This window comes from Scyliorhinus torazame, chromosome 2, assembly GCF_047496885.1.
Source record: "Scyliorhinus torazame isolate Kashiwa2021f chromosome 2, sScyTor2.1, whole genome shotgun sequence".
NCBI lineage: Eukaryota > Metazoa > Chordata > Chondrichthyes > Carcharhiniformes > Scyliorhinidae > Scyliorhinus > Scyliorhinus torazame.
In genome coordinates, this window is record NC_092708.1 from 400,584,000 (window position 1) to 400,609,946 (window position 25,947).

At 47.0% G+C, this 25,947-nt stretch overlaps 1 protein-coding gene across 4 annotated transcripts in view; it reads right to left on the reverse strand.

Annotated features, from left to right (window-relative positions):
- The window catches only part of tgfb3 (transforming growth factor, beta 3), a 288,773-nt gene that overhangs the window by 206,861 nt on the left and 55,965 nt on the right, over positions 1-25,947 (reverse strand). For all 4 annotated transcript variants that reach the window (XR_011939149.1, XM_072494469.1, XM_072494466.1 and 1 more), the window contains 2 exons: positions 11,400-11,560; positions 790-919 (listed from right to left, as the gene is read on the reverse strand). Coding sequence is in view for 3 of the 4 variants with exons in the window: in XM_072494469.1 (XP_072350570.1) it covers positions 790-919; positions 11,400-11,560 (291 nt within the window). In the remaining variant the exon portion in view is untranslated. The remainder of the gene's footprint in view (positions 1-789; positions 920-11,399; positions 11,561-25,947) is intronic.

Here is a 25,947-nt window from a genome sequence, read left to right on the forward strand (position 1 = left end):
CCCAGCACAATCCAACATAGACTCAATAGAATCCAACACAGACCCAGCACAATCCAACACAGACCCAACATAATCCAACACAGACCCAACATAATCCAACACAGACCGAGCACAATCCAACACAGACCGAGCAATCCAACATGGGCCCAATAAAAACTAAAAATAATTAAACACAGACCATGCAATCTAACACAAACAGAATACAGAACCAGCACAATCCAACACAGACCCAACAGAATCTAGCAAGGACCCAATGCAATCCAACACAGACCGAAAGTAATCCATCAAAGACCCAATGCAATCCAACATGGACCCAAGGCAATTCAACACAGACCCAAGGCAATCCAACACGGACTTAATGCAATACACACGGACACAATGCAATCCAACAAGGATCCAACATGGGCCCAATAAACACCCAAAACAATTAAACACAGACCATGCAGTCTAACACAGACAGAATACAGAACCAGCACAATCCAACACAGACCCAACACAATCTAACATGGACCCAAAGCAATCCAACACAGACCCAAAGCAATCCAACACAGACCCAATATAATCCAACACAGACCCAATATAATCCAACACAGACCCAATATAATCAAACACAGACCCAAAGCAATCCATGACAGACCGAATATAATCCAACACAGACCCAAAGCAATCCAACACAGACCCAACACAATCCAACACCAATTGGCAAGAAATTAAAATGATAAAGGTTCCTCTGGGTCTCTGAGGCAATGGTTTCTGCCTGATATGTCAAAGTGATGATGTGAAACTCACCTCGGTTAATTAGCCATTCCTTCACACTCTCGGTGACATCAAAGGAGACCCACTCGCTGATACCCTTAGTGAGGACCACTTTCCCTGCAATGTATCTCTGTTTGGCAATGTGATCATCAGGCTTTAATATCTGAAACAGGAATAGTGAACACTAGTAGAGATTGCTTCTGGCAGTATTCCCCTCCCCCAGTTTATTGATCCCCTTCCTGGCCTGGCCTGAATTTTCTATCAGCTCCTGGATTTCCCTGGCCCTCTTCTTGAGCCAGCCCTTCCCTCCAGTTTAGTTTTCATTTCTCTTCTCCAGTTTTCTATCCTGTCAACCAGCTTTCTTCTCCTCCACCATAGGTTTCGTGACAGACTCCCACAATTCTGTGAGCCCCTCCCCTCGTTTCCGGTCCCCTCTCCCAGGTTTCTGAGCTGTCCCCCTGGTGTGTTCTCTCGGTGGACTTTACTGCCCATTCCTCAGACGTCTGACTGGACTGGTCAGATTTCCTGGCTGCATATTTCAACACTGGGTCCAACACTGTCCTTGTCTGACCATCATAACTTCATTCTCTGCAAGGGTCCATTGCAAAGTGATCAGACTTGTCACAATAAAGATTATGATTATTATAAGCTAGAGCAGGCGTACCAAGGTGCTGGAAGGTTCTTACACCAGAGGGACAATTATCATAGATTATCATAGAATTTACAGTGCAGAAGGAGGCCATTCGGCCCATCGAGTCTGCACCGGCTCTTGGAAAGAGCACCCTACCCAAGGTCAACACCGCCACTCTATCCCCATAACCCAGTAACCCCACCCAACACTAAGGGCAATTTATCATGGCCAATCCACCTAACCTGCACATCTTTGGACTGTGGGAGGAAACCGGAGCACCCGGAGGAAACCCACGTACACACGGGGAGAACGTGCAGACTCCGCACAGACAGTGACCCAAGCTGGGAATCGAACCTGGGACCCTGGAGCTGTGAAGCAATTGCGCTAACCACTACACTACCGTGCTGCGGTACGGTAAGAGAGACTTGGAGATGTGTGCTGCATTGGTAAGCATTATGAGGGGATCACTGGACACTGGTGATGCGAGTGGATGGAAAAAAAGTCTGAGCCACATTAAAGTTCCTTCCATGTCAATAACGAACTCGATCATCGGGAGTATAATTGAGGATTATCTGTATAACAATAACGTGGCTTTAAATCAACTTCCTGAAGTGACTGCCTGATTTAATTGTAGCAATTCCTAAAACTTTCAAAAGGCATTTGATCTGAAAGGTTACCCTTGGGTGTAACGTTTGGGCCTAGCCAAGAAAATGTCTACAAAATAGAGAAAAACTGGTTACGTCAGTAGGGGAGGGAGCTATTGATTGGGGAGTGTGGTGCTGGGGGGGTGGGGGGGGGGGGGGGGGGAGAGACAGTGACTGCTAAAATAGTGCCATTGTTTCAAAAGGGGATTACAAGCCATTCAGCCAAACCTCAGTGGGAGGAAAACTGTTGGAAGGAAATTCTAACGGACAGCAAAAACCATGGGCTGGATTCTCCGCACCCAGACCCCAAAATTGTGTTCGGCGCCGGGGCGGAGAATCCGTTTTCCTGCACGAAATCGGGGCCGGCGCCGCGATTCTCTGCCCCCTGAAAGGTGCCAAACTCGTGGAGCAAGCCGCGCCGAGTATCCACTGCTTCAGGCCATTGCCCGAGTCCCGCCCCGCTATTCTCCGCCGCCGACCGGCCGAATTCCCGACCGTCTGGTTCTAACCTGGTCCTGCCGCTCAGAAACCTCATGTGGCGGCTACGGACTCAGTCCGGATCTGCCACAGTCAGGGGAGGGCGATTGGAGGGTGGGGGGGTGGGTCTCATTCGAGACTGGGGCCTATGTGTGAGGGCGGTCCAAGTCGGGCGAGCAGCCGATCGGGGGCACTATTTTGGCGGTCCAGGTCCGTGGGCTGAGTCCGCCATGGAGCACAGCGCGGCCACTGGAGGCCGCCGTCCGCCTGCGTGGCCTCTGACCCGGAGGTGCGGGGTCCGTATCGGCAGCTGGAGCTGCGAGCTCCACGATAGCTGCCTGCTAGCCCCCTGCAAGGCCGTGAATCTGTGGCCTTTTGACGCCAGTTTTTCTGGGGTGAAAGAGCACAGTTTTCAGAACAGTGTGGCGACATAGTCCCAAAAACGGAGAAGCCAGCCCAATAATTTAGAAAGGCACAGATTAATCAAGGTAAACTTGCATTTGTTCAGGAAAGGTCATGATGGGCTAACCTGTTTAAATATTTTGGAAGTGACAAGGAAGATTGATCAGGGTTTAGTGTTTGATGTAGTCTACATGGATGTCTACATAGATTTTGAAAGGCTTTTGGCAAAGTCCCATGGGACTGATTACAGGACCCAAGGGAAAGTGACAAGTTGGATCCAAAATTGTCTCAGTGACAGGCATCAAAGGGAGATGGTCGACGGGCGTCTTTGTTGTTGGATTGGTTGATACCAGTTGGGTTGGACAGGGCCCCTCGCTGTTTATATATCAATGATTTAGATTTCAATGTAGGGGCCATGATGAAGAAGTTTACAGACAATACAAAAGATGGTCTTGTGGTCGATGATGACAAAGAAAGTTCTAAACTGTAGGAAGATATTGATGGACTGGTCAGCTGGGTGGAAAAGTGGCCTTGGAATTTAATGTAAATAAGTGTGAGGTGATGGACTTGGCAGGGCAAACAAGGCAAAGGACTAGATAATGATTGGATTGGGTTTGGATTATGGTTTGTCACGTGTACCGAGGTACAGTGAAAAGTATTGTTGTGTACAGTCCAGACAGATCATTCTATACACGGAAAACTTTGGATATACAATAGATACACAATGTAAATACATTATCACAGACATCGGGTGAAGCAAACAGGAGCGTAGTACTACTGAGTAGAGAAGATGTGTGAGATCAGCTCAGTCCATTTGGGAGTCCAGTAACAGCGGGGAAGAGGTCTGTTTTTGAATCGGTTTGTATTTCCTGCCCGATGGAAGAGATTGGAGAGAATAATCAGGGTGGGAGGGGTCTTTGATTCTGCTGCCCGCTTTCCCAAGGCAGCGGGAGGTGTAGACAGTCAATGGATGAGAGGCAGATTCGGGAGGAAACCGGAGCACCCGGAGGAAACCCACGCAGACACGAGGAGAACGTGCAGACTCCGCACAGACAGCGACCCAAGCTGGGAATCGAACCTGGAGCTGTGAAGCAACAGTGCTAACCACTGTGCTACCATGCTGTCGTGACAGCAAGGTTAAGAAAGCACATGGAATATTTTATTGGTCACTGTCTCAATATACAAGCCACTAACACCCTTTCATTTAGTGAGTTCCAGACTGGGTAAAATAACGTTCCTTCCACTCCCTTAGACCCATCCAGCAGTTACTTTAAATCTATGGCCCCCAGTTATTGATATCTCTGCTGAAGGAAACTGGTCCTTCACATTCGGGAGGTCTTGTGTTGCAGTGAGTCGTGCCCCAGAAATTCCAGGTTCAAGTCCCACTGCAGGACCTGATGGCAAAGGGTCGTGTGTTCACAATGCAACCAACCAGGTTGAGCATCAAGGCATTGATAGCATAGTGGTTAGCACGGTAGCATTATGGTTAGCACAGTTATACAACTAAATTAAATCTCTCTTTAGCCTCCCCTGATCCAAAGAAAACAATCCCAGCCTATCCAATCTTCCCTCAAAAGCTAAAATTCTTCAATTCCTGGCACCATTCTCATAAATCTCCTTTCTTATTGTCTTTAGTGTGATCGCATCCTTCATATCATGTAGTGACCAGAACTGCAGACCGAACTCTAGCTATGGTCTAACTAGCTTTTCATAAACACTTCCAGCATAACCTCCTTCCTTGTATACTTTCTCCTCATCTCAGTTCTAAATGCTCGACCACTTCTCACCCCCGCCACTGAAGGTGGACAGAGTTAATATTTTGCAGTTAGTCTGTTTGTCTGTAAACAATATATCTCAAACACCGGTGGACAGATTTCAGTGAAACCTGGTGTACAGATAGTGTATGACGCTAGGAAGAAGCATTTCATTTCTGGTCAAGATGCTGATCTGTTTCCTCAAATTTTTTAGAGGATCCTTTAAACTTTGAAAGATCTGATTATTTGTAATCCGAACATGCAAAATAGGAGCAGGAGTGGTCCTCTGCCCCTCGAGTCTGCTCCACCTTTCAATAAGATCATGTTTGATCGGTTTGTGTTTCGATTTCCACATTCTCATCTACCCCGATAACCTTTGACCCCTACCCCAACAGGAATCTACCGACCTGCATCTTAAAATTATTCAGTGACCCTGCCTCCACCACCTTCTGAGGCGGAGATTTCCAAACTCACACAACTCCAAACAGATTCTCCTCATCTCTGTCCGAAAAGGGTGTACCCTAATTTTAAAACCACGCCCCTTAGTTCTGGACTCACCCACAAGAGGAAATATCCTTCCCACATCCACCTTGTTAACACGGTTCAGGATCTTATATATTTATATATTGTTATGGGTTGCTTTACTTCATTTAGAATGTTGTTCATTGTTTTTTTAATGGTGTGGATGGTCTCCGCTGATTTGTCTCAGCTGCCAAAATGTGAGCAGAGTTTTCAGAGCAGGTTGTTGGATGTGGTTTGATTTGAAGCCTCAGTGAGATGGGAACTCTGAATAAAATATTTCCTTTTTCAGCTCTGTAGTTACAGAGCATCAATGAGGCAGGGGAAAACCGCAAGTGTGGTGGAGGTATGCACTCTATTGAGTGCCGTCTTGACTTGTTCTGAGACTCTGACCATCAGTTTGAGACTTCCCAGCCAGCGGAAACATCTTCCCAACATCTATCCTTCCAAGTGCCTTAGGAATCTTTTGGGCTGAACTTTCCTGGCCCATTGGATGGAGGCAGGAATGTGGAAGGGCTGACAATATGGGCGGGAGGAGGAATCAGGAAGGGGGCCCATGGTCTTCCCACCACCATGTCTTATCAGATGTCGTGAAACTATGGTTAGTCCAGTTCAGTTACTGATCAATGGTAATCCCGGATGTTGATTGTGGGGGATTCATGCCATTGAATGTCTGGGGTGATGGTTAGATCCTCTCTTGTAGGTGATGGCCATTGCCTGGCACTTGTGTGGCACGACTGTAACTTGTCACTTATCAGCCCCGAGCCTGGATATTGTCCGGGTCTTGCTGCATTTGGACAGGGACTGCTTCATTATCTGAGGAGTCGCGAATGGTGCTGAACATTGTGCAGTCACACGCAAACATCCCCACTTCTGACCTTCTGATGGAAGGTCATTGATGAAGCAGCTGAAGATGGTTGGGCCGAGGACACTACCCTGGGGAACTCCTGCAGTGATGTCCTGGAGCTGAGATGATTGACCTCCAACCATCACAAACATCTTCCTTTGTGCCGGGTATGACTCCAACCAGCGGAGAGTTTTCCCCCTGATTCCCGTTGACTCCAGTTTAGCGCGGGCTCGGTGATGCCACACTCGGTCAAATGCTGCCTTGATGTCGAGGGCAGTCACTCTCACCTCACCTCTGGCATTCAGCTCTTTTGTCCATGTTTGAATCAAGGCTGTAATGAGGTCAGGAGCTGAGTGACCCTGCGGACCCCAAACTGAGTGTCCGTGAGCAGGTTATTGCTGAGTAAGTGCCGCTTGATAGCTCGGTTGATGACTCCTTCCATCACTTTGCTGATGATGGAGAGGAGACTGATAGGCGGTAATTGGCTGGGTTGGATTTGTCCTGTTCCTTGTGTACAGGACACACCGGGGCAAGTTTCCACATTGCTGGGTAGATGCCAGTGTTGTAGCTGTACTGGAACAGCTTGGCTAGGGGTGCGGCAAGTTCTGGAGCGCAAGTCTTCAGTACTATTGCCGGGATGCTGTCAGGGCCCACAGCCTTTGCAGCATCCAGGGCCTTCAACCATTTCTTGATATCACGGGGAGTGAATCGTATTGGCTGGAGACTGACCTCTGTGATGCTGGGACCTCCGGAGGCGGTCCGAGGTGGACCATCCACTCGGCACTTCTGGCTGAAGATTGTTGCGAATGCCTCAGTCGTGTCTTTAGCACAGATGTGCTGGGCTCCTCCATCATTGAGGATGGGGATATTTGTGGAGCCTCCTCCTCCAGTGAGTTGTTTAATTGTCGAACACCATTCACGGCTGGCTGTGGCAGGACTGCAGAGCTCAGATCTGATGTGTTTGTTGTTGGATGTTTGACATGATTTTCTCGATCTGTTCGGAGTCTTTCCCATTTAGCACGGTGATAGTGCCACACAACACGATGGAGGCTATCCTCAATGTGAAGACAGGACTTCTACCAATACTGTCAGGGACAGATGCATCTGCAGCAGGCAGATTGGTGAGGGTGAGGTCAAGTATGTTTTTCCCTCTTGTTGGTTCCCTCACCACCTGCTGCAGTCCCAGTCGAGCAGCTCTGTCCTTTCGGACCCGGCCAGCTCGGTCTGTGGAGCCACTCTTGGTGATAGTGTCATGTGAGAGTACCTTTAAGAAATGGGTGTTTATCAGTGATGTCAGCGAGTGGGTGGAGCTGGGCTGTCTGTCTGCTTTTGGGCTGTCTGCTACAGGGTCTGTTTAGTTTTGTTTTGAGAGCTGGATAGCTGCAGTCACAGTGAGAAGGTGTATTAGTCTCTCTCTGCGATCTAAAGACTGTCTCCAGATCCTTTGGTGATTTAAAAATAATACCTGTTTCTGTGGAGAAGTTAAACCTGATGTCTTTCTGTAAATAGTTTTTTTTTGTCTTCTGGATGTTGCAAGGAGTGATTAAGAGTTACTTAGAGAGTAGTGTATTCTTTGGGGGATTTATTGGTGTTGATAGTTGTTAAGATGTTTACTGTGGGTTTATAAAGTGTTAACTGGTTTCATAAATAAACATTGTTTTAATTTGAAAGTACTGTAAAGCTCTGTTTGCATCCCAGGCTGGGAGTTCCCGTTAGTCCCGGGCTGGGAGCTTCCGTTAGTCCCGGGCTGGGAGTTCCCGTTCCTCCCGGACTGGGAGTTCCCGTTCGTCCCGGGCTGGGAGTTCCCGTTCCTCCCGGGCTGGGAGTTCCCGTTAGTCCCGGGCTGGGAGTTCCCGTCAGTCCCGGGCTGGGAGTTCCCGTTCCTCCCGGGCTGGGAGTTCCCGTCAGTCCCGGGCTGGGAGTTCCCGTTAGTCCCGGACTGGGAGTTCCCGTCAGTCCCGGGCAGGGAGTTCCCGTCAGGCCCGGGCTGGGAGTTCCCGTTAGTCCCGGGCTGGGAGTTCCCGTCAGTCCCGGGCAGGGAGTTCCCGTCAGGCCCGGGCTGGGAGTTCCCGTTAGTCCCGGGCTGGGAGTTCCCGTTAGTCCCGGGCTGGGAGTTCCCGTCAGTCCCGGGCTGGGAGTTCCCGTTAGTCCCGGGCTGGGAGTTCCCGTTAGTCGCGGGCTGGGAGTTCCCGTTAGTCCCGGGCTGGGAGTTCCCGTTAGTCCCGGGCTGGGAGTTCCTGTTAGTCCCGGGCTGGGAGTTCCTGTTAGTCCCGGGCTGGGAGTTCCTGTTAGTCCCGGGCTGGGAGATCCCGTTAGTCCCGGGCTGGGAGTTCCCGTTAGTCCTGGGCTGGGAGTTCCCGTTAGTCCTGGGCTGGGAGTTCCCGTTAGTCCCGGACTGGGAGTTCCCGTTAGTCGCGGGCTGGGAGTTCCCGTTAGTCCCGGGCTGGGAGTTCCCGTTAGTCCCGGGCTGGGAGTTCCCGTTAGTCCCGGGCTGGGAGTTCCCGTTAGTCCCGGGCTGGGAGTTCCCGTTAGTCCCGGACTGGGAGTTCCCGTTAGTCCCGGGCTGGGAGTTCCCGTTAGTCCCGGGCTGGGAGTTCCCGTTAGTCCCGGGCTGGGAGATCCCGTTAGTCCCGGGCTGGGAGTTCCCGTTAGTCCCGGGCTGGGAGATCCCGTTAGTCCCGGGCTGGGAGTTCCCGTTAGTCCCGGACTGGGAGTTCCCGTTCCTCCCGGGCTGGGAGTTCCCGTTAGTCCCGGGCTGGGAGTTCCCGTTAGTCCCGGGCTGGGAGTTCCCGTTAGTCCCGGGCTGGGAGTTCCCGTTAGTCCCGGGCTGGGAGTTCCCGTTAGTCCCGGGCTGGGAGTTCCCGTTAGTCCCGGGCTGGGAGTTCCCGTTAGTCCTGGGCTGGGAGTTCCCGTTAGTCCCGGACTGGGAGTTCCCGTTAGTCGCGGGCTGGGAGTTCCCGTTAGTCCCGGGCTGGGAGTTCCCGTTAGTCCCGGGCTGGGAGATCCCGTTAGTCCCGGGCTGGGAGTTCCCGTTAGTCCCGGGCTGGGAGTTCCCGTTAGTCCCGGACTGGGAGTTCCCGTTAGTCCCGGGCTGGGAGTTCCCGTCAGTCCCGGGCTGGGAGTTCCCGTTAGTCCCGGACTGGGAGTTCCCGTTAGCCCCGGGCTGGGAGTTCCCGTTAGTCCCGGACTGGGAGTTCCCGTTAGTCCCGGACTGGGAGTTCCCGTCAGTCCCGGGCTGGGAGTTCCCGTTAGTCCCGGGCTGGGAGATCCCGTTAGTCCCGGGCTGGGAGTTCCTGTTAGTCCCGGGCTGGGAGTTCCTGTTAGTCCCGGGCTGGGAGTTCCCGTTAGTCCCGGGCTGGGAGATCCCGTTAGTCCCGGGCTGGGAGTTCCCGTTAGTCCCGGGCTGGGAGATCCCGTTAGTCCCGGGCTGGGAGATCCCGTTAGTCCCGGGCTGGGAGTTCCTGTTAGTCCCGGGCTGGGAGTTCCTGTTAGTCCCGGGCTGGGAGTTCCCGTTAGTCCCGGGCTGGGAGTTCCCGTTAGTCCCGGGCTGGGAGTTCCCGTTAGTCCCGGGCTGGGAGTTCCCGTTAGTCCCGGGCTGGGAGATCCCGTTAGTCCCGGGCTGGGAGTTCCCGTTAGTCCCGGGCTGGGAGATCCCGTTAGTCCCGGGCTGGGAGATCCCGTTAGTCCCGGGCTGGGAGTTCCTGTTAGTCCCGGGCTGGGAGTTCCTGTTAGTCCCGGGCTGGGAGTTCCCATTAGTCCTGGGCTGGGAGTTCCTGTTAGTTCCGGGCTGGGAGTTCCCGTTAGTCCCGGGCTGGGAGTTCCCGTTAGTTCCGGGCTGGGAGTTCCCGTTAGTTCCGGGCTGGGAGTTCCCGTTAGTCCCGGGCTGGGAGTTCCCGTTAGTTCCGGGCTGGGAGTTCCCGTTAGTCCCGGGCTGAGAGTTCCCGTTAGTCCCGGACTGGGAGTTCCCGTTAGTCCCAGATTGGGAGTTCCCGTTAGTTCCGGGCTGGGAGTTCCCGTTAGTCCCGGGCTGAGAGTTCCCGTTAGTCCCGGACTGGGAGTTCCCGTTAGTCCCAGATTGGGAGTTCCCGTTAGTTCCGGGCTGGGAGTTCCCGTTAGTCCCGGACTGGGAGTTCCCGTCAGGCCCGGGCTGGGAGTTCCCGTTAGTCCCGGACTGGGAGTTCCCGTTAGTTCCAGGCTAACTAATGTTGTTTGTCGCAGTTACAGATTTACTTCGGAGTTAAAATAAATCTGATTTAACCTTTATGTTCATGTCTCCTGGATTACTACATGGTCCAGATCCTGTTCAGGACAATTAACCTGGTGTTTATTACTCATTCTCCCCCACTATTTATTGCCACCCCTACTTGTACTGGGAAGGTGAGGGTGGGTCGGTTTCTTGAACGATTCTTAGCGGGTTTGATATAAACTGAATAATTGGCTGGGCCGTTTCAGTGGGAAATTATGTGGGACTAGTGCCAAAGAGCTGGGTGTTAACATCAATCTAACAGCTTCATGGGCATTTTTACTTATATTCAAAACAGAATACAGCTTCCAAAACTGCCAGTGATGGGATTTGAACTCGTGCTGTCTGACTAAATGGTCCAGGAACACAACACAGCCAGCAAGCCACTGGGACCCAGATATACCAGCCAGGGAGGCACCCAGCACAGAACTGACCTCTGCACACGCACACACACAGCAGCATTTGGAGCAGAGACTGTTCCAGCATGGAAGAGAAAATTGGCTAAATACTTGAAGTGGTAGATAGGACAGGAGAGAAGAGGAGGGTGGGAATTTTCAAGGATAGGTTTTCTTGGCAGCATAGGATGGGCTGAATGGCTTCGTACTGTGCTACTAACCCTCGTAGTTCTGTTTCAGTGGGGCAATGACTTAAGTTGTTACAATGACCTTAAATGTCTAGGTTGATTGAGGAGAGGGATAATGAACTAGGGTTCCGGTTCCTTGACATAATAATAATCTATAATCTTTATTATTGTCACAAGTAGGCTTACATTAACATTGCAATGAAGTTACTGTGAAAAGCCCCTAGTCGCCACATTCCGGCACCTGTTCGGGTCACAGAGGGAGAATTCAGAATGTCCAATTCACCTAACAGCACGTCTTTCGGGACTCATGGGAGGAAACCGGGGCACCCGGAGGAAACCCACGCACACACGGGGAGAACGTGCAGACTCCGCACAGACAGTGACCCAGCCGGGAATCGAACCTGGGACCCTGGCGCTGTGAAGCCACAGTGCTAACTACCGTGCGACCGAGCCGTCCCGCTGAAAACGTACAGATCAGGAGAGCAAATGGCTGAGAATAAGGTTCACTGACCGGGGAATATTGGTCATCATCGATCTCCCTACCTGATACACTTCAATCCTCTGCTCATTACGTTTTGCGTTCATGTTTGGAACACGGAGAGCCCGGAATTCTGCCCGGAAGAGATTGGAAACATTCTTCTCCATAGAGGATACATTGAATCGGAAAACCTTTGATGTGATCCCTCGGCAAGAACTGACATCATCTGGAAAAACAAATCAGCACCATCATTCCAACTGGCAGCGTCCAGGTCAGAAAATCGTTACGTCAACAATTCAATTCAATCCCAGATTCCAAAAACAACAGAAGAATATTGGGAGAGTTACAGACTGGAATCTAATCGAGGGGTTTGGGGTGGTTTATATATAGAATAACAGATATCCGGGAGTGAGTTACAGACTGGAATCTAATCGAGGGGTTCGGGGTGGTTTATATATAGAATAACAGATACCCGGGAGTGAGTTACAGACTGGAATCTAATCGAGGGGTTCGGGGTGGTTTATATATAGAATAACAGATACCTGGGAGTGAGTTACAGACTGGAATCTAATCGAGGGGTTCCGGGTGGTTTATATATAGAATAACAGATATCCGGGAGTGAGTTACAGACTGGAATCTAATCGAGGGGTTCAGGGTGGTTTATATATAGAATAACAGATACCCGGGAGAGAGTTACAGACTGGAATCTAATCGAGGGGTTTAGGGTGGTTTATATATAGAATAACATACCCGGGAGTGAGTTACAGACTGGAATCTAATCGAGGTGTTCGGGGTGGTTTATATATAGAATAAAAGATACCCGGGAGTGAGTTACAGACTGGAATCTAATCGAGGGGTTCAGGGTGGTTTATATATAGAATAACAGATACCCGGGAGAGAGTTACAGACTGGAATCTAATCGAGGGGTTTAGGGTGGTTTATATATAGAATAACATACCCGGGAGAGAGTTACAGACTGGAATCTAATCGAGGGGTTTAGGGTGGTTTATATATAGAATAACATACCCGGGAGTGAGTTACAGACTGGAATCTAATCGAGGTGTTCGGGGTGGTTTATATATAGAATAAAAGATACCCGGGAGTGAGTTACAGACTGGAATCTAATCGAGGGGTTCAGGGTGGTTTATATATAGAATAACAGATACCCGGGAGAGAGTTACAGACTGGAATCTAATCGAGGGGTTTAGGGTGGTTTATATATAGAATAACATACCCGGGAGTGAGTTACAGACTGGAATCTAATCGAGGGGTTCAGGGTGGTTTATATATAGAATAACAGATACCCGGGAGTGAGTTACAGACTGGAATCTAATCGAGGGGTTCAGGGTGGTTTATATATAGAATAACAGATATCCGGGAGTGAGTTACAGACTGGAATCTAATCGAGGGGTTCGGGGTGGTTTATATATAGAATAACAGATACCCGGGAGTGAGTTACAGACTGGAATCTAATCGAGGGGTTCAGGGTGGTTTATATATAGAATAACAGATATCCGGGAGTGAGTTACAGACTGGAATCTAATCGAGGGGTTCGGGGTGGTATATATATAGAATAACAGATACCCGGGAGAGAGTTACAGACTGGAATCTAATCGAGGGGATCGGGGTGGTTTATATATAGAATAACAGATACCCGGGAGTGAGTTACAGACTGGAATCTAATCGAGGGGTTCCGGGTGGTTTATATATAGAATAACAGATATCCGGGAGTGAGTTACAGACTGGAATCTAATCGAGGGGTTTAGGGTGGTTTATATATAGAATAACATACCCGGGAGTGAGTTACAGACCGGAATCTAATCGAGGGGTTCAGGGTGGTTTATATATAGAATAACAGATACCCAGGAGTCAGTTACAGACTGGAATCTAATCGAGGGGCTCGGGGTGGTTTATATATAGAATAACAGATATCCGGGAGTGAGTTACAGACTGGAATCTAATCGAGGGGTTCGGGGGGGTTTATATATAGAATAACAGATATCCGGGAGTGAGTTACAGACTGGAATCTAATCGAGGGGTTCAGGGTGGTTTATATATAGAATAACAGATACCCGGGAGTGAGTTACAGCCTGGAATCTAATCGAGGGGTTCAGGGTGGTTTATATATAGAATAACAGATACCCGGGAGTGAGTTACAGACTGGAATCTAATCGAGGGGTTCGGGGTGGTTTATATATAGAATAACAGATACCCGGGAGTGAGTTACAGCCTGGAATCTAATCGAGGGGTTCGGGGTGGTTTATATATAGAATAACAGATACCAGAGAGTGAGTTACAGCCTGGAATCTAATCGAGGGGTTCAGGATGGTTTATATATAGAATAACAGATACCCGGGAGTGAGTTACAGACTGGAATCTAATCGAGGGGTTCAGGATGGTTTATATATAGAATAACAGATACCCGGGAGTGAGTTACAGACTGGAATCTAATCGAGGGGTTCAGGGTGGTTTATATATAGAATAACAGATACCCGGGAGTGAGTTACAGACTGGAATCTAATCGAGGGGTTCAGGGTGGTTTATATATAGAATAACAGATACCCGGGAGTGAGTTACAGACTGGAATCTAATCGAGGGGTTCAGGATGGTTTATATATAGAATAACAGATACCCGGGAGTGAGTTACAGACTGGAATCTAATCGAGGGGTTCAGGATGGTTTATATATAGAATAACCGATACCCGGGAGTGAGTTACAGACTGGAATCTAATCGAGGGGTTCAGGGTGGTTTATATATAGAATAACAGATACCCGGGAGTCAGTTACAGACTGGAATCTAATCGAGAGGTTCGGGATGTTTATATATAGAATAACAGATCCCCGGTAGTGAGTTACAGACTGGAATCTAATCGAGAGGTTCGGGGTGGTTTATATAGAGAATAACAGATCCCCGGGAGTGAGTTACAGACTGGAATCTAATCGAGGGGTTCGGGGTGGTTTATACATAGAATAACAGATACCCGGGAGTGAGTTACAGACTGGAATCTAATCGAGGAGTTCAGGGTGGTTTATATATAGAATAACAGATACCCGGGAGTGAGTTACAGACTGGAATCTAATCGAGGGGTTCGGGATGTTTATATATAGAATAACAGATACCCGGGAGTGAGTTACAGACTGGAATCTAATCGAGGTGTTCGGGGTGGTTTATATAGAGAATAACAGATCCCCGGGAGTGTGTTACAGACTGGAATCTAATCGAGGGGTTCGGGATGGTTTATATATAGAATAACAGATACCCGGGAGTGAGTTACCGACTGGAATCTAATCGAGGGGTTCCGGGTGGTTTATATATAGAATAACAGATACCCGGGAGTGAGTTACAGACTGGAATCTAATCGAGAGGTTCGGGATGTTTATATATAGAATAACAGATACCCGGGAGTGAGTTACAGACTGGAATCTAATCGAGGGGTTCGGGATGGTTTATATATAGAATAACAGATACCCGGGAGTGAGTTACAGACTGGAATCTAATCGAGGGGTTCGGGGTGGTTTATACATAGAATAACGGATACCCGGGAGTGAGTTACAGACTGGAATCTAATCGAGGGGTTCAGGGTGGTTTATATATAGAATAACCGATACCCGGGAGTGAGTTACAGACTGGAATCTGATCGAGGGGTTCGGGCTGGGTTATATATAGAATAACAGATACCCGGGAGTGAGTTACAGACTGGCATCTAATCGCGGGGTTCATGGTGGTTTATATATAGAATAACAGATACCCGGGAGTGAGTTACAGACTGGAATCTAATCGAGGGGTTCAGGGTGGTTTATATATAGAATAACCGATACCCGGGAGTGAGTTACAGACTGGAATCTAATCGAGGGGTTCAGGGTGGTTTATATATAGAATAACAGATATCCGGGAGTGAGTTACAGACTGGAATCTAATCGAGGGGTTCATGGTGGTTTATATATAGAATAACAGATACCCGGGAGTGAGTTACAGACTGGAATCTAATCGAGGGGTTCGGGATGGTTTATGTATAGAATAACAGACACCCGGGAGTGAGTTACAGACTGGAATCTAAACAAGGGATTCGGGGTGGTTTATATATAGAATAACAGATACCCGGGATTGGGTTACAGACTGGAATCTAATCGAGGGGTTCAGGGTGGTTTATATACAGAATAACAGACACCCGGGAGTGAGTTACAGACTGGAATCTAATCGAGGGGTTCGGGATGGTTTATATATAGAATAACAGATACCCGGGGGTGAGTTACAGACTGGAATCTAAACGAGGGATTCGGGGTGGTGTATATATAGAATAACAGATACCCGGGAGTGGGTTACAGACTGGAATCTAATCGAGGGGTTCAGGGTGGTTTATATATAGAATAACAGATACCCGGGAGTGAGTTACAGACTGGAATCTAATCGAGGGGTTCAGAGTGGTTTATATATAGAATAACAGATACCCGGGAGTGAGGTACAGACTGGAATCTAATCGAGGGGTTCAGGGTGGTTTATAAAAAGAATAACAGATACCCGGGAGTGAGTTACAGACTGGAATCTAATCGAGGGGTTCAGGATGGTTTATGGATAGAATAACAGATACCCGGGAGTGAGTTACAGCCTGGAATCTAAACGAGGGGTTCGGGATGGTTTATATCTAGAATAACAGATACCCGGGAGTGAGTTACAGCCTGGAATCTAATCGAGGGGTTTGAGGTGGTTTATATATAGAATAACAGATACCCGGGAGTGAGTTATAGACTGGAATCTAATCGGGGGTTCGGGGAGGTTTATATATAGAATAACAGATACCCGGGAGTGAGTTACAGACTGGAATCTAATCGAGGGGTTCGGGGGGGGTTTATACATAGAATAACAGATACCCGGGAGTGAGTTACAGACTGGAATCTAATCGAGGGGTTCGGGGTGGTTTATATATAGAATAACAGATACCCAGGAGTGAGTAACAGACTGGAATCTAATCGAGGGGTTCAGGGTGGTTTATGTATAGAATAACAGATACCCGTGTGTGAGTTACAGACTGGAATCTAACCCGGGAGTGAGTTACAGACTGGAATCTAATCGAGGGGTTCGCGTGGTTTATATATAGAATAACAGATACCCGGGAGTGAGTTACAGACTGGAATCTGATCGAGGTGTTCAGGGTGGTTTTAGAATAACAGATACCCGGGAGTGAGGTACAGACTGGAATCTAATCGAGGGATTCAGGGTGGTTAATGTATAGAATAACAGATGCCCGGGAGTGAGTTACAGACTGGAATCTAATCAAGGGGCTCGAGGTGGTTTATATATAGAATAACAGATACCCGGGGGTGAGTTACACCTGGAATCTAATCGAATGATTTGGGGTGGTTTATATATTGAATAACAGATACCCGGGAGTGAGTTACAGACTAGAATCTAATTGAGGGGTTCGGATGGTTTATATATAGAATAACAGATACCCGGGAGTGAGTTACGGACTGGCATCTAATCGAGGGGTTCGGGGTGGTTTACGTATAGAATAAAAGATGCCTGGGAGTGAGTTACAGACTGGAATCTAATCGAGGGGTTCGGGGTGGTTTATATATAGAATAACAGATACCCGGGAGTGAGTTACAGACTGGAATCTAATCGAGAGGTTCGGGGTGGTTTATAGATAGAATAACAGATACCTGGGAGTGAGTTACAGACTGGAATCTAATCGAGGGGTTCAGGGGGTTTATATATAGAATAACAGATACCCGGGAATGAGTTACAGACTGGAATCTGATCGAGGCGTTCAGGGAAGTTTATATATAGAATAACATACCCGGGAGTGAGTTACAGACTGGAATCTGATCGAGGGGTTTGGGTGGTTTACATATGGAATAACAGGTACCCGGGAGTGAGTTACAGACTGGAATCTAATCGAGGGGCTCGAGATGGTTTATATATAGAATAACAGATACCCGGGAGTGAGTTACAGACTGGAATCTAATCGAGGTGTTCGGGGTGGTTTATATAGAGAATAACAGATCCCCGGGAGTGTGTTACAGACTGGAATCTAATCGAGGGGTTCGGGATGGTTTATATATAGAATAACAGATACCCGGGAGTGAGTTACCGACTGGAATCTAATCGAGGGGTTCCGGGTGGTTTATATATAGAATAACAGATACCCGGGAGTGAGTTACAGACTGGAATCTAATCGAGAGGTTCGGGATGTTTATATATAGAATAACAGATACCCGGGAGTGAGTTACAGACTGGAATCTAATCGAGGGGTTCGGGATGGTTTATATATAGAATAACAGATACCCGGGAGTGAGTTACAGACTGGAATCTAATCGAGGGGTTCGTGGTGGTTTATACATAGAATAACGGATACCCGGGAGTGAGTTACAGACTGGAATCTAATCGAGGGGTTCAGGGTGGTTTATATATAGAATAACCGATACCCGGGAGTGAGTTACAGACTGGAATCTGATCGAGGGGTTCGGGCTGGGTTATATATAGAATAACAGATACCCGGGAGTGAGTTACAGACTGGCATCTAATCGAGGGGTTCATGGTGGTTTATATATAGAATAACAGATACCCGGGAGTGAGTTACAGACTGGAATCTAATCGAGGGGTTCAGGGTGGTTTATATATAGAATAACCGATACCCGGGAGTGAGTTACAGACTGGAATCTAATCGAGGGGTTCAGGGTGGTTTATATATAGAATAACAGATATCCGGGAGTGAGTTACAGACTGGAATCTAATCGAGGGGTTCATGGTGGTTTATATATAGAATAACAGATACCCGGGAGTGAGTTACAGACTGGAATCTAATCGAGGGGTTCGGGATGGTTTATGTATAGAATAACAGACACCCGGGAGTGAGTTACAGACTGGAATCTAAACAAGGGATTCGGGGTGGTTTATATATAGAATAACAGATACCCGGGAGTGGGTTACAGACTGGAATCTAATCGAGGGGTTCAGGGTGGTTTATATACAGAATAACAGACACCCGGGAGTGAGTTACAGACTGGAATCTAAACGAGGGATTCGGGGTGGTGTATATATAGAATAACAGATACCCGGGAGTGGGTTACAGACTGGAATCTAATCGAGGGGTTCAGGGTGGTTTATATATAGAATAACAGATACCCGGGAGTGAGTTACAGACTGGAATCTAATCGAGGGGTTCAGGGTGGTTTATATATAGAATAACAGATACCCGGGAGTGAGGTACAGACTGGAATCTAATCGAGGGGTTCAGGGTGGTTTATAAAAAGAATAACAGATACCCGGGAGTGAGTTACAGACTGGAATCTAATCGAGGGGTTCAGGATGGTTTATGGATAGAATAACAGATACCCGGGAGTGAGTTACAGCCTGGAATCTAAACGAGGGGTTCGGGATGGTTTATATCTAGAATAACAGATACCCAGGAGTGGGTTACAGACTGGAATCTAATCGAGGAGTTCGGGGTGGTTTATATGTAGAATAACAGATACCCGGGAGTGAGTTACAGCCTGGAATCTAATCGAGGGGTTTGAGGTGGTTTATATATAGAATAACAGATACCCGGGAGTGAGTTATAGACTGGAATCTAATCGGGGGTTCGGGGAGGTTTATATATAGAATAACAGATACCCGGGAGTGAGTTACAGACTGGAATCTAATCGAGGGGTTCGGGGGGGGTTTATACATAGAATAACAGATACCCGGGAGTGAGTTACAGACTGGAATCTAATCGAGGGGTTCGGGGTGGTTTATATATAGAATAACAGATACCCAGGAGTGAGTAACAGACTGGAATCTAATCGAGGGGTTCAGGGTGGTTTATGTATAGAATAACAGATACCCGTGTGTGAGTTACAGACTGGAATCTAACCCGGGAGTGAGTTACAGACTGGAATCTAATCGAGGGGTTCGCGTGGTTTATATATAGAATAACAGATACCCGGGAGTGAGTTACAGACTGGAAGCTGATCGAGGTGTTCAGGGTGGTTTTAGAATAACAGATACCCGGGAGTGAGGTACAGACTGGAATCTAATCGAGGGATTCAGGGTGGTTAATGTATAGAATAACAGATGCCCGGGAGTGAGTTACAGACTGGAATCTAATCAAGGGGCTCGAGGTGGTTTATATATAGAATAACAGATACCCGGGGGTGAGTAACAGACTGGAATCTAATCGAATGATTTGGGGTGGTTTATATATTGAATAACAGATACCCGGGAGTGAGTTACAGACTAGAATCTAATTGAGGGGTTCGGATGGTTTATATATAGAATAACAGATACCCGGGAGTGAGTTACGGACTGGCATCTAATCGAGGGGTTCGGGGTGGTTTATGTATAGAATAACAGACACCCGGGAGTGAGTTACAGACTGGAATCTAATCGAGGGGTTCGGGGTGCTTTATATATCGAATAACAGATACCAGAGAGTGAGTTACAGACTGGAATCTAATCGAGGGGTTCGGGGTGGTTTATATATAGAATAACAGATACCCGGGAGTGAGTTACAGACTGGAATCTAATCGAGGGGTTCAGGATGGTTTATATATAGAATATCAGATACCCGGGAGTGAGTTAAAGACTGGAATCTAATCGAGGGGTTCAGGATGGTTTATATATAGAATAACAGATACCCGGGAGTGAGTTACAGACTGGAATCTGATCGAGGGGTTTAGGGTGGTTTATATATAGAATAACATACCCGGGATGAGTTACAGACTGGAATCTAATCGAGGGGTTCGGGCTGGTTTATATATAGAATAACAGATACCCGGGAGTGAGTTACAGACTGGAATCTGATCGAGGGGTTCGGGGGGTTTATATATAGAATAACAGATACCCGGGAGTGAGTTACAGACTGGAATCTGATCGAGGCGTTCAGTGTAGTTTATATATAGAATAACATACCCGGGAGTGAGTTATAGACTGGAATCTGATCGAGGGGTTTGGGTGGTTTATATATGGAATAACAGGTACCCGGGAATGAGTTTCAGACTGGAATCTAATCGAGGGGCTCGGGGTGGTTTATATATAGAATAACATACCCGGGAGTGAGTTACAGACTGGAATCTAATCGAGGGGTTCGGGTGGTTCATATATAGAATAACATACCCGGGAGTGAGTTACAGACTGGAATCTAATCGAGGGGTTCGCGTGGTTTATATATAGAATTACAGATACCCGGGAGTGAGTTACAGACTGGAATCTGGTCGAGGCGTTTAGCGTGGTTTATATATAGAATAACAGATACCCGGGAGTGAGTTACAGACTGGAATCTAATCGAGGGGTTCAGGGGGTTTATATATGGAATAACAGATACCCGGGAATGAGCTACAGACTGGAATCTAATCGAGGGGCTCGAGGTGGTTTATATATAGAATAACAGATACCCGGGAGTGAGTTACAGACTGGAATCTAATCGAGGTGTTCGGGGTGGTTTATATATAGAATAACAGATACCCGGGAGTGAGTTACAGACTGGAATCTAATCGAGGGGTTCGGGGTGCTTTATATATCGAATAACAGATACCAGAGAGTGAGTTACAGACTGGAATCTAATCGAGGGGTTCGGGGTGGTTTATATATAGAATAAAAGATACCCGGGAGTGAGTTACAGACTGGAATCTAATTGAGGGGTTCAGGATGGTTTATATATAGAATATCAGATACCCGGGAGTGAGTTAAAGACTGGAATCTAATCGAGGGGTTCAGGGTGGTTTATATATAGAATAACAGATACCCGGGAGCGAGTTACAGACTGGAATCTGATCGAGGGGTTTAGGGTGGTTTATATATAGAATAACAGATACCCGGGAGTGAGTTACAGACTGGAATCCAATCGAGGGGTTCAGGGTGGTTTATATATAGAATAACAGATACCCGGGAGTGAGTTACAGACTGGAATCTAATCGAGGGGATCGGGGTGGTTTATATATGGAATAACAGATACCTATGAATGAGTTACAGACTGGAATCTAATCGAGGGGTTCGTGGTGGTTTATATATAGAATAACAGATACTCTGGAGTGAGTTGCAGACTGGAATCCAATCGAGGTGTTCGGGGGGGTTTATATATAGAATAACAGATACCCGGGAGTGAGTTACAGACTGGAATCTAATCGAGGGGTTCAGGGTGGTTTATATATAGAATAACAGATACCCGGGAGTGAGTTACAGACAGGAATCTAATCGAGGGGTTCGGGGTGGTTTATATATAGAATAACAGATACCCGGGAGTGAGTTACAGACTGGAATCTAATCGAGGGGTTCGGGGGGTTTATATATAGAATAACAGATACCCGGGAGTGATTTACAGACCGGAATCTAATCGAGGGGATCGGGGTGGTTTATATATAGAATAACAGATACCCGGGAGTGAGTTACAGATTGGCATCTGACCGAGGGGATCGGGGTGGTTTATATATAGAATAACAGATACCCGGGAATGAGTTACAGACTGGAATCTAATCGAGGGGCTCGAGGTGGTTTATATATAGAATAACAGATACCCGGGAGTGAGTTACAGACTGGAATCTAATCGAGGGGTTCGGGGTGGTTTATATATAGAATAACAGATACCCGGGAGTGAGTTACAGATTGGCATCTGACCGAGGGGATCGGGGTGGTTTATATATAGAATAACAGATACCCGGGAATGAGTTACAGACTGGAATCTAATCGAGGGGCTCGAGGTGGTTTATATATAGAATAACAGATACCCGGGAGTGAGTTACAGACTGGAATCTAATCGAGGAGTTCGGGGTGGTTTATATATAGAATAACAGATACCCGGGAGTGAGTTACAGACTGGAATCTAATCGAGGTGTTCGGGGTGGTTTATATATAGAATAACAGATACCCGGGAGTGAGTTACAGACTGGAATCTAATCGAGGGGTTCTGGGTGGTTTATATATAGAATAACAGATACCCGGGAGTGAGTTACAGACTGGAATCTAATCGAGGGGTTCAGGATGGTTTATATATAGAATATCAGATACCCGGGAGTGAGTTAAAGACTGGAATTTAATCGAGGGGTTCAGTGTGGTTTATATATAGAATAACAGATACCCGGGAGTGAGTTACAGACTGGAATCTAATCGAGGGGATCGGGGTGGTTTATATATAGAATAACAGATACCTGTGAATGAGTTACAGACTGGAATCTAATCGAGGGGTTCGTGGTGGTTTATATATAGCATAACATACCCGGGATTGAGTTACAGACTGGAATCTGATCGAGGGGTTTAGCATGGTTTATATATAGAATAACAGATACCCGGGAGTGAGTTACAGACTGGAATCTAATCGAGGGGTTCGGGTGGTTTATATGTAGAATAACAGATACCCGGGAGTGAGTTACAGACTGAAATCTGATCGAGGTGTTTAGGGTGGTTTAAATATAGAATAACAGATACCCGGGAGTGAGGTACAGACTAGATTCTAATCGAGGGGTTCAGGATGGTTTATATATAGAATATCAGATACCCGGGAGTGAGTTAAAGACTGGAATCTAATCGAGGGGTTCAGTGTGGTTTATATATAGAATAACAGATACCCGGGAGTGAGTTACAGACTGGAATCTAATCGAGGGGATCGGGGTGGTTTATATATAGAATAACAGATACCTGTGAATGAGTTACAGACTGGAATCTAATCGAGGGGTTCGTGGTGGTTTATATATAGAATAACAGATACTCGGGAGTGAGTTGCAGACTGGAATCCAATCGAGGGGTTCGGGGTGGTTTATATAGAGATTAACAGATACCCGGGAGTGAGTTACAGACTGGAATCTAATCGAGGGGTTCATGGTGGTTTATATATAGAATAACCGATACCCGGGAGTGAGTTACAGACCGGAATCTAATCGAGGGGTTCAGGGTGGTTTATATATAGCATAACATACCCGGGATTGAGTTACAGACTGGAATCTGATCGAGGGGTTTAGGGTGGTTTATATATAGAATAACAGATACCCGGGAGTGAGTTACAGACTGGAATCTAATCGAGGGGTTCGGGTGGTTTATATGTAGAATAACAGATACCCGGGAGTGAGTTACAGACTGAAATCTGATCGAGGTGTTTAGGGTGGTTTAAATATAGAATAACAGATACCCGGGAGTGAGGTACAGACTAGATTCTAATCGAGGGGTTCAGGGTGGTTTATATTTGAATAACAGATACCCGGGAGTGAGTTACAGACTGGAATCTAATCGAGGGGCTCGAGGTGGTTTTTCTATAGAATAACAGATACCCGGGAGTGAGTTACAGACTGGAATCCAATCGAGGGGTTCGGGGGGGGGTTTATATATAGAATAACAGATACCCGGGAGGGAGTTACAGACTGGAATCTAATCGAGGGGTTCGGGGTGGTTTATATACAGAATAACAGATACCCGGGAGTGAGTTACAGACTGGAATCTAATCGAGGGGTTCGGAGTGGTTTATATATAGAATAACTGATACCCGGGAGTGAGTTACAGACTGGAATCTAATCGAGGGGTTCGGAGTGGTTTACATATAGAATAACTGATACCTGGGAGTGAGTTACAGACTGGAATCTAATCGAGGGATTTGGGGTCGTTTATATGTAGAATAACTGATACCCGGGAGTGAGTTACGGACTGGAATCTAATCGAGGGGTTTGGAGTGGTTTATATATAGAATAACAGATACCCGGGAGTGAGTTACAGATTGGAATCTAATCGAGGGGTTCATGGTGGTTTATATATAGAATAACAGATCCCCGGGAGTGAGTTACAGACTGGAATCTAATCGAGGGGTTCGGGGTGCTTTATATATCGAATAACAGATACCAGAGAGTGAGTTACAGACTGGAATCTAATCGAGGGGTTCGGGGTGGTTTATATATAGAATAACAGATACCCGGGAGTGAGTTACAGACTGGAATCTAATCGAGGGGTTCAGGATGGTTTATATAGAGAATATCAGATACCCGGGAGTGAGTTAAAGACTGGAATCTAATCGAGGGGTTCAGGATGGTTTATATATAGAATAACAGATACCCGGGAGTGAGTTACAGACTGGAATCTGATCGAGGGGTTTAGGGTGGTTTATATATAGAATAACATACCCGGGAGTGAGTTACAGACTGGAATCTAATCGAGGGGTTCGGGCTGGTTTATATATAGAATAACAGATACCCGGGAGTGAGTTACAGACTGGAATCTGATCGAGGGGTTCGGGGGGTTTATATATAGAATAACAGATACCCGGGAGTGAGTTACAGACTGGAATCTGATCGAGGCGTTCAGTGTAGTTTATATATAGAATAACATACCCGGGAGTGAGTTATAGACTGGAATCTGATCGAGGGGTTTGGGTGGTTTATATATGGAATAACAGGTACCCGGGAATGAGTTTCAGACTGGAATCTAATCGAGGGGCTCGGGGTGGTTTATATATAGAATAACATACCCGGGAGTGAGTTACAGACTGGAATCTAATCGAGGGGTTCGGGTGGTTCATATATAGAATAACATACCCGGGAGTGAGTTACAGACTGGAATCTAATCGAGGGGTTCGCGTGGTTTATATATAGAATTACAGATACCCGGGAGTGAGTTACAGACTGGAATCTGGTCGAGGCGTTTAGCGTGGTTTATACATAGAATAACAGATACCCGGGAGTGAGGTACAGACTGGAATCTAATCGAGGGATTCAGGGTGGTTTATGTATAGAATAACAGATACCCGGGAGTGAGTTACAGACTGGAATCTAATCGAGGGGTTCAGGGGGTTTATATATGGAATAACAGATACCCGGGAATGAGCTACAGACTGGAATCTAATCGAGGGGCTCGAGGTGGTTTATATATAGAATAACAGATACCCGGGAGTGAGTTACAGACTGGAATCTAATCGAGGTGTTCGGGGTGGTTTATATATAGAATAACAGATACCCGGGAGTGAGTTACAGACTGGAATCTAATCGAGGGGTTCGGGGTGCTTTATATATCGAATAACAGATACCAGAGAGTGAGTTACAGACTGGAATCTAATCGAGGGGTTTGGGGTGGTTTATATATAGAATAAAAGATACCCGGGAGTGAGTTACAGACTGGAATCTAATTGAGGGGTTCAGGATGGTTTATATATAGAATATCAGATACCCGGGAGTGAGTTAAAGACTGGAATCTAATCGAGGGGTTCAGGGTGGTTTATATATAGAATAACAGATACCCGGGAGTGAGTTACAGATTGGCATCTGACCGAAGGGATCGGGGTGGTTTATATATAGAATAACAGATACCCGGGAATGAGTTACAGACTGGAATCTAATCGAGGGGCTCGAGGTGGTTTATATATAGAATAACAGATACCCGGGAGTGAGTTACAGACTGGAATCTAATCGAGGTGTTCGGGGTGGTTTATATATAGAATAACAGATACCCGGGAGTGAGTTACAGACTGGAATCTAATCGAGGGGTTCTGGGTGGTTTATATATAGAATAACAGATACCCGGGAGTGAGTTACAGACTGGAATCTAATCGAGGGGTTCAGGATGGTTTATATATAGAATATCAGATACCCGGGAGTGAGTTAAAGACTGGAATTTAATCGAGGGGTTCAGTGTGGTTTATATATAGAATAACAGATACCCGGGAG